Source organism: Takifugu flavidus, chromosome 12 (assembly GCF_003711565.1).
Source record: "Takifugu flavidus isolate HTHZ2018 chromosome 12, ASM371156v2, whole genome shotgun sequence".
NCBI lineage: Eukaryota > Metazoa > Chordata > Actinopteri > Tetraodontiformes > Tetraodontidae > Takifugu > Takifugu flavidus.
The window spans coordinates 7,204,736-7,220,142 of record NC_079531.1 but is presented as its reverse complement, the minus strand read 5'-3'; the positions used below and the strand labels follow the sequence as shown (position 1 = coordinate 7,220,142).

The following is a 15,407-nucleotide window of genomic DNA, read 5'->3' as shown; positions in this document are numbered from 1 at the left end:
GCGTCCTCTGTTTATCCCCGACCGCCATCTGCTCCGGCCCATCCTTGCTGTGATGTATTTATTTCTACACCCGGGAAGTTTGAGTCCGGGCCCAAAGGCTTCTTCCCTATTACAGTATCTGAGTAGTAGCTGGCTAGGTGCATAATATAAACTGTCAGAAATAGCTTTTATGATGGGGTTTCTCTCTGCTAAAGCGTCTTTCCCAGCTGCCGCTGGTCTCCCGTTACTGCGGATCTTCTTACAGGCTTTCCCCCTCTGTCTGGAGGTAACACCACTGTTCTAACCATCTGACCACATTTCCATGCTGCGCTTGTCATTATTCTCCCCGAGTTGCCATCAGGCATTGGACCTGTCTTTTTTCTTTTTTTTTAGGCTGTGTTTTTATTCTCCATGACATCCGCACCTGTTCCTGTCCACAGGCCACATGTTCTCCTTCCAGCTCCAGCAGCTACAGTGCATCTCGGCTTGCAGGCGTCTGCCATCCATCCTCCCAGAGGTCACACTTAGCCGGAATGGAAAACACTCCCAAGTCCTCCATCAGGGTCCCTTTGAGGTTTTGCTCGCTCCTTTTCTCTTCAGATCAGAGATGATGAAAGACAGAGATGTTTCCATCAGGGGGCTGGTGGTGTGCAGCTTGGAGGAAGTGTGTTATTTCCTTTTTTTGATTTTCTGATTCAGTTGGCTTTTTTAACACTGGTCCGACACTGCGGGGCCAAGGCACAGGACACAGATGGTAATTTCATGTCAAATGGATACAGCCAGGGAGAGATTTGCTACATAAAAACAGGATTAAAAAGAAGGTCGTTGGAATACATAAATACGCTTTATTCCTGGTGGATAGGGAACCTAATTACCTTAGGAACCTTGATTTAGGCATTCATCTAAAGTGGCAAAGCACTTTCCCTGTCCCGGTCTGGACGTGCACAAATATTCTCCAAAAACAGTGACATCAGGGTGAAGGAATGAAATCTTATCGCTGGAAAAGCTGTCTGAAATTCCTGACTGGTGAATGAGAAAACGACCAACTTTGTTTGTGTTAGTGTCTCTCGGCTGTGTGTGTTTGCCTTTCTACAGAGATCACACACACACACACACACACACACACACACACACACACACACACACACACAGGGTCTATAGTAAACTGTCTTTACAGGCGGAAGGCAGAAGTTCGGAAGGCGGAAGTTGCTTGTGGTTTAAGGTCGGTTAGCTTTTTTTGCTGCATGTGAGCTGAGCAGGTGCATGTGTGCATTTAATTCATGCACTCAGTAGCAGCAGAATAAGCAGAAGCAAATGTAAAGTTTGCAGCCACCTGGTGGTCTTTCTAATGCTTGGTGACGAGCCATCACATGTCAGCTCTTTCTGATGATGTCAGGCGTGTTGTTGCCGTTAACGTGTGTGCAGCCTTTTAGCTGGACGCCTCATCATGAACATTCACCCTCCTCTCATCAGTCTGTCATCGCTTTGTCCTTCTCTCCATACAGCATGCCTTCATTTCTGTTTCTCCCAATTTTCTGCCTTGTCATTCCCTTTGAAAGCCAAGTCTGTCTCTACAAGAAGAAACAGAGTGACTCATTTATTATCAAATTTAGCCACTGATAAAAATCCTTTTTACGGAGGAGATGGAGGAATCCCCCCCCCCCCCTTCACACACACACCCCCCAAAAAAAAGCTTTTAAATCTCTACGGGCTGCTAAATCTCTACGGGCTGCTTCTAAATGTCAAAAACTGGGGTTGCATTGGACATGGATGCAGGGGCCGAGAGAACCCGTCCGATCGATTTGGTTAGCAAGAGGATTTATTTAGGTAATCCTCAGCAGATGGATCAATAGAGTTTGACAGACTCGGCTAATATATGATGCAAAATTCAAAATAGAATTAATGTCTGTAACGTTCCTCAAAGACAGACGTCACGGCCACAACAATGTAATTTCATTATCCGCTCATTGAAGGTAAGCGTAAGGGCATCGCATTAATAACTCCACAGCTCTCCGTGTTTGTCATTCAGGATGTTTCCCAATGAGGCATCCTCCGCGTTCATCGCCTCCACATCAATCTTCCCGGTCGTGCTCTCTTGTCCGGAGGCGACGCTTCACCGCCGTGACTCACGCTGAGGCCCGACACGCTCTTCCCGAGAAAATTTGATTCTGGAAGAAGATGGCAGACATCCAGAGTCGTTAAGCCTCATTGTTTCCATAAATTCCAGAACATTCCAAACGATGTTGAGGTTTGGCTGATCACTCTGCTGCTTCTACCCTATTAACGGACGTCTTCCCCGTTCTCCATCTTGTTTGACAGAAGTTGCAGTTTGGACTCACTTGCAGCGTTGACTCCTACGGTAAACCGGTGTCCCTTGATCGTCATCCCCTCCAGGTTTAACAGAGATTTGGGGCTTCAGGCCCAGTTTACGTTAAATGATTTAATGTTGATTACTTGCTGGATTTACAGCAAGTCCCCGCTGCAGTAAATATGGCCTCATTCATTTAAACTGTTTTAAACCTTTTATACTTCGGTTGCGCAGAGGGAAATATATGCTGGGTTTCAAGGTTGCAGGCCAATTTTCATGCCAGTGCGAATTCATATTGTCCAGCCACTCTTCTCTTTGGAGGACAAACTCACTTGCCAAGTTTCCATCAGCCTATTTTTATGTGTATTTATCAAGTATCAGACTAGACCAAGTTGACGGAACCCCTTTTCCTGAACAAATTGAAGAGAGGCAATGCTTTAATGTAGGACATAAGTGTTTATTATTCCAGAATATTGGATGATTCCTATTGTTGTCCTTGTTGCTGCCTTTCTTCCTGGTCTTCTGTCTTCAGATGAGTCAATTGTCAATTCAAATTTCTTTTATTATTTTCCATCATTGTGTGATGTGAATTTTTGAATGTTTGGGCTGCTTGGTTGCACTCAGAGGGATAAACGTTCCAAAAATGAATTGAAATAATCTTAAATAATCAATATCAGGGCATGTAAATGACTTTTTAGCATCTGTTTAGCATGAACTTGTTTACTTGGAGATTAATTCTGAAGAACATGGCTGAAATGGTCCTTGTAACACCAAGGATGTGCAGCACCACAGACGTACTCTGTATAATGCATTAATAACTGAAGTACTGTGAGACGCACTGGCGGCCAAGTTTAAAACTTATTACACGTGATGTGCGTTTGGCAAAATGTTTCATTCTAATTTAATCGATTTAATTGTTTAAGTGCGTATTTTGAAATATGAGATGAAAATCCTTAGATAGCCCATTGAATTAAAAATGACCTTTGACCTCCAAACTTAAAATTCATACTGGAGTTCAAGGTGATGTCTGTACCAAATTCAGCGAAACTAAGTTTCAATCTAAAACTGTGGGCAGTGACCTTTGACCGAGGACCTACAGGCAAAACAATTTTGACCTGTGGAGTTTTCAGATGGGCTCAGCGATCCAAACCTTTGACCTAAACGCAAAAAGAGAATAAAAGTCTAAATTAGGAGATTAAAGCAACCATTCAATAAGTTTCACAAATGAGGTTATCAGAACCATTAAGGGGACTGTCCTTGTGAAGGAGCCTGAAAATTACGAGTCACGATAATTGGGATAATTACTAGTTTAAAGTACGAAGGCAAGGAGTTGGAACGACCTCTAAAGTAGACATTTGTGTAAAAGTTTGAGGAAAAACAACCAGAAGCCTTTTTTGTGGTATCGAGTTGACCACAACGGCGGACTGACGGACAACCCTGAAACACGTCGGCCCTGACTGCCGCTGGCAGGGAGGCGCAGAATTCCTGGCACTGGTTTAGCACTTACATAGATAATGTAGCCTGTTGGGCCATTTATTGAAGGGATAAAGAGCCTCATAAATCCCCATATTATCACCTTGGTGATATTTACTTCACATACAAACACACGCTTCTGCAGACACGCTGCTGATCTTACGAGAAGGATAATTTACTTTGTTAATCAAATTTACAGCCTTCCGTCTCACCAGCATCCCGATGACTTATGGCCATGTTGATCAGCGAGAGACGAGATCCTGGAAGAGGGAAGAGAAAACTAAAGTGGAATAAGGAATGCACTCTCCTCCATCTTCTCCTCGCGTGTCCGCATCTGCGCCTGTGACAGATGGAGCGGTGTACGGAGGTGGGAACTCTGAGACGCTGGATGGATGGATGACTTGTTAAGAGGGCGGGTGAGGTATTACTTTAAAAGTTTCTCTCCGCCCCCGTCGGAAGTCAGCGGGACAGGCGGCCGAAGGCTTTTCCAGAGGATGGGAAACCTGGAGGCTGGAATTACTGCTCATTTAAAGCAGCCGCTTGACAAAACCAGAGCCCGAGCCATAAGGTTTTAACCCTAAAACCTCACAGGCCTTTTGTCCTGTAACACACATACGCACCTTATTCTGAAGGAATTTTAAGAATAAGGTAGTTTATTTTGAAGGATAAAGCTCGTAAGTCCACCCTGCATTAACAATGCTGATAAGAATGAACATACCACACATTTAAAATAAAGGGACCCATACTGGATTTACATATCCTGCACACCTGCAGAGGGGTGTGTGTGTGTGTGTGTGTGGGGGGGGGGGGGGCGTTTCCAATTCCAAAATAATCCACATTTTATTGGCTCAAAGGGAGCTGTTTCAGCTCATTCTACAGGAACAACTAATTTAAGTTAAACATTACAATAGCAGCACTTATTCCACCTTCAGTCGGGGTTAATTAAGTGTGCGAAAAGCAAATGGAGGGGGAGAGAATTAAATTTATTATTTTATTGTTACGCGTGTGGAAAAACCAGGTTCATTTTTTTGTCTCTGGGGGAAAAAAAGTGCAGATTTTACAAGCACAGCCGGTTTGTGTGTAGAGTCGTCCCTTACTCGGGATGAATGAGGCCTGTGAATGAAGGCGTTTGCACGCGCGTGCGTGCGCTTTTGGTACGACGGTGGACGTGAAGAGCAAGTGGAGGGGACAGGGAGGAGGAGCTGGTGTGGGGGGGGGGGACGTGAGCAAGTGATTTTCCAGATGAGATCCAATATGTGAGACGATGCATTCTAAAGAGACATTTTCTCATGGGCCCACCACATGAATACAAATTCCCCCCACCGCCCCTCTCTGAGCTGGAAGGACGGACGCACCTTGCTTCAACCCATTGTGGAGAAGTACAGAGATTTCTCTTTTTTTATCACAACATTTATTTCCATCCAATCACAGAAAAGAAGTGAGGTGACTTCACGGCAGCGCCTTATGAGTCATCCATTCATACCTTTGTTTAGTAGCTGGATCTTTAATTTTGCTCAGTGTGTGTGTGTGTGCACGGGCGCGTGTGTGTCATGGACTATTCCATTTATAATAAGCGAGTTTCTGTGAGCATGTTGGTCAAAACTTTACATGGCGGCGGCGAAAAGCAGCAGGTGAGTTTGTTGAAGGAGGACCCGTGAAAAATTAGCATTCTGCTTTTGTGTGCTGACCTCGAGGTTATCTAGGACAAGGTTGCGCTTGTGTTCTACCTGTTGACCTCACAGTCACCGAGTCGGGATAGATTTTGGGAGTGCGGCCGGTCCGATTGAGGTGTAAAGTCTTTTACTTATGTACTGGGAATGAGGTCAGGCTAAGGTCAGAGTTGGCCCGGAAACGGTTGCGTTAAGGCTGAAGGTGTTAGCTGTTGACAATGAATTGAAATCAGTTCAATGTTGTAATAAAGATATCTGCAAACCTGGGTGTATATCTGCGTGTGTGTGTGTGTGTGTGTGTGTGAGAGAGAGAGAGAGAGAGAGAGAGAGCGAGAGAGATAACAGACTGTGTTAAAGGACTAAGGCTGGCTGCAGTGACATCACTGCTTGGGAGGATCTGAATGGTGAGGAAAGTCAATTAGAGTTAAACTGAGTTTACCAACTGGACTCTTAGTGTTAAAAAAAGTGTGTGTGTGTGTGTGTGTGTGAGAGAGAGAGAGAGAGAGAGAGAGAGAGAGAGGGAGAGAGACCATAAAGGGAGGGAGGAAATGGGGAGGAGATACAAAAGGGAGGACCAGGGTAGAGAGGAAAAGAAAGGAGAAGCACAGCCGGGAGGTTTAGGAGCAACGGGGACTTGCTGGTCGTGTTACAGTAGAGCCAGACAAACACATGCGGTTGAACGTCCTCCTGCATCTTCCATGCTCACTGGGGTTTTAAACAACCGGGTTGGAAGTACAGGCGGCAGCGAGCAGGCGGGCGGGAGGGAGGGAGGTGCCTTCTTGAGGAGGTCAGGCAGGCTGGCAGGCAGGAGAGGGGAAGCCGGTGGATGTTTTTAAGAGTTTTGCTTATCTGACGCTGACAACAGGATGACAAGTTGAGAGAGGGGGCAGAGAGGGGTGAAAAACCATGGAGAGAGAAGCAACACATACAGTCCATCCACGTAAGAGACACAGATGGGGAAAACACCGGTTGCCTTAATGTTAGAGAAGTAAAAATACCCCAAAAAACAGAGGTAGAGTTCATTTTGTCCGTTTTGTCACAAGGAGAGGGAGCAAGAGCCGAGGGATCGTAACGCTGGAGCTCAAGGATAAACCATGGACTCTTCGTACATCTCACCACACCTGGACGTAAGTATGACGCCCCTCCAGCGTGCACACACTCACACACACTCTCACACACAGGGATACGCACACATACGCATCTGTCTGTCTGTCAAGCATGAGCAGTGGGCCACAGGAACTGTGCTGCTGAAACCATTAGTCACTCCTGGGAACGCCACACACGCACGCCACACACTTTCACACATGCCGACGCCACTGGCAACTTGTTGAGTAGCTCAGTCAGAATCACGTCCGGTGGGCAAACTTCTTTCAGAACAACGGGCCCATTACGAGTTCAAAGAGCGCGGCAGGATTCGGCGCCGCTGCAGCGAATGAATCGGCCCTCAGTGTTTGACAGCTTTAATGTCAAAAGCAGAGGTGTGTTTTTGTCCTGTGTTTCACATCTGCTGGGCTGTCGGGCTCACGACCAGGGCAGCCTCCGAGCTTCTCGGCGGTCCCTCTCGGATTTGTCAGTCCTTCCGCGGATGCCCGCTTGCATCAGGTGGGCCTCCTGCGAGACGGAGACCGCCGAGCGTCCCGAGACGAGACGCGTGAGGATACCTGATATCCTGAGGACGAAAACAGAGGGAAGATACAGGCTGGAGAGACCTGGCAACCTGCCCAGAGCCACCCGCCAGCGAACCGCCGAATCGCACGCGTTCCTGCGCGGACGTTTGCACAACTGTGTACAGATGTGCGTGTGCATGTGTGTCACATGTCATTAGCTGCCTAATCAGGCCAGCTGTTTTGGGTTAGAGAGCTGGTCCAATAGAAGGCAATAAACGCAGTCAGCAGCCTACCTGGAGGAATCCTCTCATGAGTTCCTCTGTTATTAAGTCTGCAAGAGCAGAACCGCGGCTGCACCGGCGGACTTTTTGGGTCATTTTTCAACTTTCTCCTTGTCTTTATTATACAGTTCAGTTATATATAAACTCAGAGGCAGGCATTAATGACTAGTTCAGCATGTGGCAGTATTGTGAAGTCATAACCTCACGGTTAATTATATAGCTGATGGCGCGCTTGGTTTATGAACAGAGCTGCTCCAGAATTTTTTAAATAAATAAATGAAGCAGCAGTGATTGCAGATGTATCCTCTGAAGTTTTTTCAGGTGCACACATGTTCTGTGTATTGCGTTGCAGCTCATGGGGCCGCGCTAAATGACATGTTTTCAAGTGTTCCAGCCAGCTCGGAGCGAGGAAACGCCGGGGCATGTATCGTGTTCTGAAGAATGCCTGGATAGAAAAATGAGAATCGAAGGGAGAGGGGACGAGGGAGAACCGGAGGAGGAATTTGGGAACAGAAACACGGGAAGAACAACAGGAAGGGAAAGTTGAGGGACCAGGCGTAACATGAAGACAGTGGCGGTGGATAAATCAGCCAGCTGAGGTGACACTCCAGCCCTCTGGCCCGGCAACGGTCCGCTACACTCTTCCGCAAAAACACCATTCATTCAGGGGGAAAAGAGCAACGACGCTGGGAGAGAAGGGAAGCCAGAGCTGGAGGTTAGGGAACGGCGAGGTGCTGTAGACGCCTGAAAAAAAGAGTGAGGAAAACTGGAATAGGATTAATGATAAAGGGATTGGGTGAAAGGAGGGAGAAAACTGATAACATTCATTACGAACAGAGAAACCACAGAGCAAAAACAAAACGTCCGAGGAATGCAAAGAGGAAAGAGGAAGGGGAAGGAGAGCGGGGCTTGAAATAAACAGATAAAGAGAAGGGCAGAGAGAGAAACGGCGGGGAGGCAGACATCGGAGGTCAGAGGTTTTAATCAACGGGTTCAAGAAGGCACGGGCTTACGCCGGCACGTGCCGGGGTCATGCTGTGTGGAGGAGGGGGGTCGGGTCAACTCTAATACATCTAACAGGCTGAGGCACACGTACCCACACTGGGAAAACAGACAGACTGCAGAGGTCTGAACTGTTCACTCACCCAGTCCAAGGCCCATCAATCACAACCTCTCCGCCTGCAGTCCCTGGGGAATATGTACATACCAGAGAACGTGTAAAATGTGTTTGGGGAAGTGAGCAGAGACGTACGAGACTGGGTTTAATTTAATCAAAAAGGGAGTCCAGATTTAAAGCGCAGGGTGGCACCCTGACGCCTGTGACATGGTGCTAAATCAGACACAGAGCTTTTAAACACAACACAGAGGCTGTTTGTGTGTCAGGGTAAAGTGGGGCCACGCTGGCTTCTGCTCACAAAACCTCCAACTTTCCTCGCCTCGCACAGATTGCAACACACCCTCTTGAGAGACAGCCCAACCTTTGAACCTCGGAGTCACCTGGCTGGTTTTTGTAGGTGAGGAAAGTACAGTCAAACACTAGCGGTGTTGTCCTCAATCAGCTTTACAAGCCTCAGAAGCGCGTGGGAGAGGCTGTCCAGTGTGGGTGTCTAATCTGTAACTGTCCCCTGCTGCAAGGCCCCAGGTGGAACGGTCCTGGGTGGGGCCGCAAAAACTTAATGTATAGCTAGCAACTATCCCCTTTAGATCTGGGTTTTGGGTTTTTTTCCCAAGGCTTGCCCTTTGACATGTCAGTTGAACGCCACACACAAACACTCATGAAAATAAATGCAAACCTGTGCCCTCTTTTTCAGCATTTTTTTCTGAGAGTCGTGAGATTAGCAGTCATTATAGTGTCATTATGTGTTTGCACAGCCATAAACACCTCTGTTATCTCACCATAATCAATTCTCTGACCCTTGGAGAGACGAGATAAAGACAGAGGAGAGCTGGGTGCGAGCTCAGACGAGGAATTGGGCACAGCCTCTTTCCCCATAACCTCTTTTCTTTTAATTTTCACTGTTTTATTTCATTTAATCTGCCTCATACATTGTCACGTCCAACAGGTTTTGCTGTTCCGACCCTTTTCCCACCTCGTTTCAACTCCTGCAGGGTCATTACTTTCAAGTTTCTAATTAGTAGCCCTGTTATTAACACCTGTGGCCCTGCGGTGGTCCCGTGACCCCCAGCTCTGGTCACGTTCCCGTACTCCAACAGCTCATTTAAGTTTAACTAAAACTTCATGAATTTAGTTGAACTTTTCCTCAGGCCAGAATTCATTCATGCCTGTTTTTAGAATTCTGAATGAAACTGTTGCTGACGTATTCATGCAGACTTGATGTCTCCAGAATGATTAATGGAGTGATCAAAAACAAATAGTTAGCTAAAGAAAATGCCATATCTGTTACTCTAGTAGTTAATGTGATTAATGTGAAATCCTTATCATAAATTGCACTGTGATTTCCCTCACAATCAAACATGCAGCATGATTTAATTGCAGATAAAGTATGTTTAATTACTCTGACTTAGTTGTCTGTGCAGATATATGGGCCTCAAGGCCACAGCGCAGATCACCATAAATTAACAGGAGCTGTTTTCACAGCACTGATATGTTAACTGTAAATTTTTGGAATGCACAGATATGTGACGGCTGCAGGCTAATGAGAAACTAGAGTGTCCAGGAAGAGGAAGACAGACGTATGATAAGCATTATAATAATATAATATAATATCTGCTGTAATATAATATATAAAATATTATTTTGAACGTGCCTCTGAAACATGCTGTCCCACCTGTGGACATAAGATTGTCTCCTCATGTTTAGGCTTCTTCTCTTTTATTTCACTTTTTTCCTTCCACCATCATGTCCCCCTCCCCCAGGTCCACCATGCTCCCTGCTAACCTCCTGCTCCTCATGGTCCTGCTGCTACCTCAAGTCTCGTCTGGTCATCAGGGTGGAGACGCCAGCCAAACTGACCATGGCAGAGTGTCCCCCGTGCCACCGTCCCTTCTGACTCCATCAGCCGCTCCCCAACTGAAACCCAGCCTGGCCGAGACCATCCAGAGTCTCCTCCTGAGCCGCCTGGGCCTGCAGGCGCAGTCAGACCCTCGGCCCGGAGTACCGGTGCCACAGTACCTCCTGGACTTGTACAGATTCCATCAGCAGCAGTACCACCTAGTGGAGGACCCTTTATTTAACTTCCCCAGGCAGCACATCCAGCAGGCCAACACCGTGCGCAGCTTTCACCACAACGGTGAGCTCAGTCCCTTATGACACGGCAATATGTATTACTGATTAAATTCATTATTTTCATTAGATTATTGGATAATGACAAGTCACAGAGGCTATTTTTGCAATGTTGTTACATAGATTAGCTTTGCATAAGTGTAAAGATCCCCTTTATGGCTGACGGCTCACCATTTGCTAATCTTCGGGCTGTAAAGAGATTTATCTCTGCACACTTAGATAAGACGTACAGTCACAACTGGAAGGCTTCCTTCAAATAACATGTCTGACAGTATGTTTGCATACTGTAAATCCTGCACTGACGTTCCAACTCCTGACGCCCACCCATGCCAAATGTGAAGTTGATTATGGGATAACAATCTGTTTTCTAATTTGCGACAAATAAGTCAATGGACGTGCTATATTAAAACTCTTCTGAGGCAGAATTCCTCAAGCTTACTTTGAACCACTGAAGGTTTGAGGCTAACGTCCCCAAACTGGACATTTCCTACACCTTTGGGGGGGCTTGTATGACATTCTTGTAACTGTGCAAACTGAATTTTAAAATGTTTACTTGAATTTGAGACATTAGACCAGTCAGAAAAGATCTGACAGCAAATTTAAAACACATTTAACCTTGATGTATTAAGCAATTTGTTTTGTTTTATCTATGGAAGGCACATTTTTGGTGGCATTAAACCAGTCAAAAGTGTTTTCTTATCACTTTACCCCATGCTATTGTAGCTGTACCATGCTCATGTGTTTAGCTAAAAAAAAAGTTTTCCCTTTTGCTTCTGTCTGGCAGAGCGTCCTGATGACAGTTCCTTAACTGGTGATTCTCAGAGGTTGCACATCTCCTTTAACATCTCATCTATCCCTGAAGACGAGAGGGTTCTCTCCGCTGAGCTTCGGCTCCTGCGAAGCAGCAGAGCCTTTTTGGGCCCCGGGGTCCACAGACTGAACATTTACCTTGTTGACCATCACGAAGACCCTGAGCCCACCCTGCTGGAGACACGATTATTCACCACTAGCGTTGACACTGATGAGTCGAGAAGTCTCTGGGAGGCTTTTCCCCTAAATTCAGACACCCTCCATAAAGTTCTTGATGCATCTGGAACCTTGGGCTTCCTGCTGGAGATCAGACCTGAGAACAGCTCTTCCTCAGGCCTGGACCACAACATCAGTTCTGCAGCAGGTAATGAGGACACTGAGACAGAGGGACACCTGAGGGTACGTAGGTCTGTGGGTCAGGATGAGCACAGCTGGACCCAGGAGAGACCTCTCTTGGTGACCTATAGCCATGATGGGCGTGGAGAACCTTTAGTCAACCACGGCAGGAGGACCCCCACCGGGGGTCAGAGGATTAGGGGGAGAAAAAAGACTAAAGACAGAGAAGCCAGGAACAACAAGAAAAGCCACAGTAGAGATCAAAGCAGAAGGAAGGACAAAAAAGGATATTCTGTATCTGGATGGGGTCGCGATAAAGGAGAGCTCATTTGGAAGGAGAACGGAAGGGTGAAAAGAAACGGCGGCCGTGCCGCAAAACTAAAACGCCTCTCCCGTAACAGATGCCGCCGCCATCCCCTGTATGTAGACTTCAATGACGTGGGCTGGCACAAGTGGATCATTGCGCCCAGCGGCTACGATGCCTTCTTCTGCCTGGGAGAGTGCCGCTTTCCCCTGGCTGACCACATGAACTCCTCCAGCCATGCCATGGTGCAGACTCTGGTCAACTCTGTCAACCGAGCGGTTCCACGGGCTTGCTGCGTCCCGACCTCCCTCAGCCCCATCGCCCTGCTCTACCTGGACCCGCAAGACAGAGTAGTGCTGAAGAACTACGCGGACATGGTGGTGGAGGGATGTGGCTGCCGGTAGTGGGCCACAGAATGTCTGAGAGAATTAGATGTGGATGGAGGACAGGGGAAGGTCAGGCGGTGTGAAGGAGGGACAGTGGAGGTTAGTTAACCTGGACCTGACCCCGGAACTGTGGTAGCAGCTTGTCCAGGGTGGACGGAAAGCTAAATCTTCATTATCAAAGGTTTAGAGGGAGAAGCAGCGAGAGGAAAACAGGCACGATCTGCTACAAGACTTGAATGAGAAGCAATATAAATATGGTCAGCAGATGTCAAGTGTTAGCGGTCGCTTCTCATTTTTTCCCCTTTTAGCAGTAACGCAGCCACGTGTTCTCATGACACGTCCGCGCTTAGGGTCTCCTCTCCGTCCCGCTGTCGGTTTTACATTTCGCCGCCACTGCAATCGGCTTTAAAGCAGGCAGCCGCGGATCTCGGCCGACGATTAGCAATATGACAAGGACAACAACACGGTATGTGCGCCAAGCTTGAGTGTTGTTTCTGCAGTAGTTGACCAAAAAGCCAGGATTAACCTGCGTTAGACATTATTTGTGGTCATGTACGTCCCCCTGCATCACAGGCTACACGGATGACTCTGAGGATCAATCAAGCTCTTGTTTAAATGTGCTAGTATCACTATTATTATTTAATAAAACGGAGACCTTCTTTGTAAGTGTTTTTTTGCAGGATTTTTAAAAAAAAATATATAATTTTTGCCTTGTGATTATACATACTTTCACTGAATTCTAACTTAAGAGACACATTATGTATTTAAATGGCAGCAATATGGTGTATTTAATCTTGAAGATATTTAAGATCCCTGCACTCAGCAGAGCAAACTGTCAGCCTGTTGTCCACATTGAGTAAGTTATGGTAGCTTTTTTGGGGGGGGCGGGTTAATCGTGAAAATGTCCAGTGTCTTGAATTAACAACCGTGTTCCCCCTTAATGTCATTTCCTCACACTTTTGGGTGTCCAACACGCGACGGCAGGCATAACCGGCGTCGCCTCCGGCTCAACTAACAAGTCCAAGAGCTCTGTGTAACGTAGCGACTGACATGTGTAACAACAGGTAACTTTGCTATTTGTGTCTGCATGTGTCAAGAATTTAAAAAAAAAAAAAAAAAGAAAAGAAAACTGGGACTTCAGTGCCTTCAAAAGTGTTCTCTGCCAAGCTTAATAACTGTTTTTCAGTGTTGCATTTTTCTCTCTGAATGGAAATATTTAAGCAACAGCTTGTAAAACATTTGTCAATATACCTCTATTAAATAAAGACAAAAAGCAAACGGTCATTTTTTTTCCTGTTTCCTTTCCCCCCCTCTGCCTCATGTTTACATTTGTTCTCAGTTTTAGAAAAGAAAATAGAGGGTCTCACGCAGACGTGTGTTTGATACTGTCGCTAAGGAAACAGCTGCAATTTATGATGTAAGGTTCAAATGCAGGGCAAAGGTCAAACCTCCACCCCACATCCTTGCCTCAAAAATGTGGTGCCTCACATGTGGTGAGCGTGCACATGTGCTTCAGCCCCGGGTGGGTGACTCCCCACAGCTGGGGTGCAACGCAAAATATTATATTGACCTAATAAGCAAAAATCCCAGTCTTAAGAGGCCATCTTTAATATAAATACTGCAGATATTTGACCTTTGGGAATCAAATGAAATGATCCACAGGAACACTTTCAGAATAAAAGGATTGGAAGCTCGCTCTCATTTGTTTTATGTCATGTATCTGGACCCTGACACTTTTCGAACGCTTCCTTCCAAAGGTGTGAGAAGACAGATGAAGGAAAAAAGACCAGAAGAAGATAAAGTTGTGAGCATGTGCTGCCTCTTTAGATAACACGGTGTTTTAGGGTCTTGTCTGCTTCACAAAACGGCCTGAATTGCATCATATCAGTCCATTCAGCAGAGAAACCGATAACCTTTGGCCCATTTTACTCCCTGACCCCAAACTCAACTGCAGTCCATTAGACGTCTCTTCCATCCTGCAGCATCCACTTTTCAAATCTCAGCGTCTTTATCTGGGCAGTTTGTCAAGGACCTACCATTCTGGCACATGGCTTTGGCTCCCAATCATCTTTTAGCTTCTCCCACAGACACCCCCTTTGCTCTGATCGTAATGATGTCGTAAACGCCTATCTCTCGTGGAACAAGGTTTAAAATCTGACATTAAATCCACTGCAACACTTTGACCTTCTGTCCATCAGTATCTAAGACAAACACTCTTGCTCTCACTTCTTCACTGGCGATTCCTCTGCAGCAAGCGCACAAAGACGAGATCTGTCTGGCTTTGTCGGACAGGTGTGGAGGTCGTTTGGGGCCCGGCTACAACAGCCTTGACCCAGTTAGCCCTGAAGTGTGAACAGTCCACTTCAGTCTGCTTAATTACACTGCGATCTACGGAGGAGCTGCGAACGAAGCCTCATGTTCTTAGGTTATCTGTGATTTATGCCAGATAAGCAAGGGGAGAGCAGGAGGGAGTACAAATACCTGACATTACAGAGAACTCTTCACACCAGGATTTTGTGTGATTACAACCAGAAAACAGCGGTGTTGTTGAGACAGCAGAGCCAGAGCTGGATGTTCGGGTCATCTCGTAGGTTTCTGACCTGTGTAAATGCTCTGAAGTCTCTAATGAATCCAAATGAATAAGTCTCTTCCGCTATTTTTATTTGTTGGCTGTGTCGAAGATACCCGTAATCATAATTAATCACAGAGGGCTCGGCGCTGTGCCTCTGTAGCACATCCAAATGTTGGAAGTGGCTTTTTCCTTCACCAGCTGGTGGATAAAACTCCCTTCGTGTCCTTTACTGACATGAAACATTGGACACTCAAGCAACAGTTTGGGTTTCATTAAAAGTTTAAAGTAATGTTTAAAGTCGAAGCCAAAGGACACAGAACGGCCACATACCCAATATGCTGCGTTGTTAATCCCTTTTCTTCCTTCCAAATGAGGGTTATTTAAATGGTAAAAAATGTTAAACTTATCTCCTGGAACAGAGAAATCGTTTTATTTCT

General features: G+C 46.2%; 1 protein-coding gene and 1 long non-coding RNA gene across 3 annotated transcripts; one reads left to right on the top strand and one right to left on the bottom strand.

The window, feature by feature from the left end:
* Positions 1-1,780: 1,780 nt before the first annotated feature.
* Positions 1,781-4,426, bottom strand: LOC130535076 (uncharacterized). Its single transcript, XR_008953030.1, has 2 exons — positions 3,973-4,426; positions 1,781-3,444 (listed from the first exon to the last, which is right to left on the bottom strand). It is a non-coding gene; the product is annotated as an uncharacterized LOC130535076 (long non-coding RNA).
* Positions 4,427-5,282: 856 nt separating this feature from the next.
* bmp16 (bone morphogenetic protein 16) lies at positions 5,283-13,682 on the top strand. 2 transcript variants are annotated; one of them, XM_057049805.1, is made up of 4 exons: positions 5,283-5,391; positions 6,474-6,557; positions 10,196-10,569; positions 11,347-13,682. In XM_057049805.1, exons 1-4 carry the CDS (start codon positions 5,369-5,371, stop codon positions 12,414-12,416), a joined length of 1,551 nt encoding a protein of 516 aa, XP_056905785.1. In that variant the 5' UTR covers positions 5,283-5,368; the 3' UTR covers positions 12,417-13,682. The 2 variants fall into 2 exon arrangements, with proteins under 2 accessions (XP_056905785.1, XP_056905786.1); XM_057049806.1 differs by lacking the exon at positions 5,283-5,391 and adding an exon at positions 6,007-6,370.
* The last annotated feature ends 1,725 nt before the right edge of the window (positions 13,683-15,407 follow it).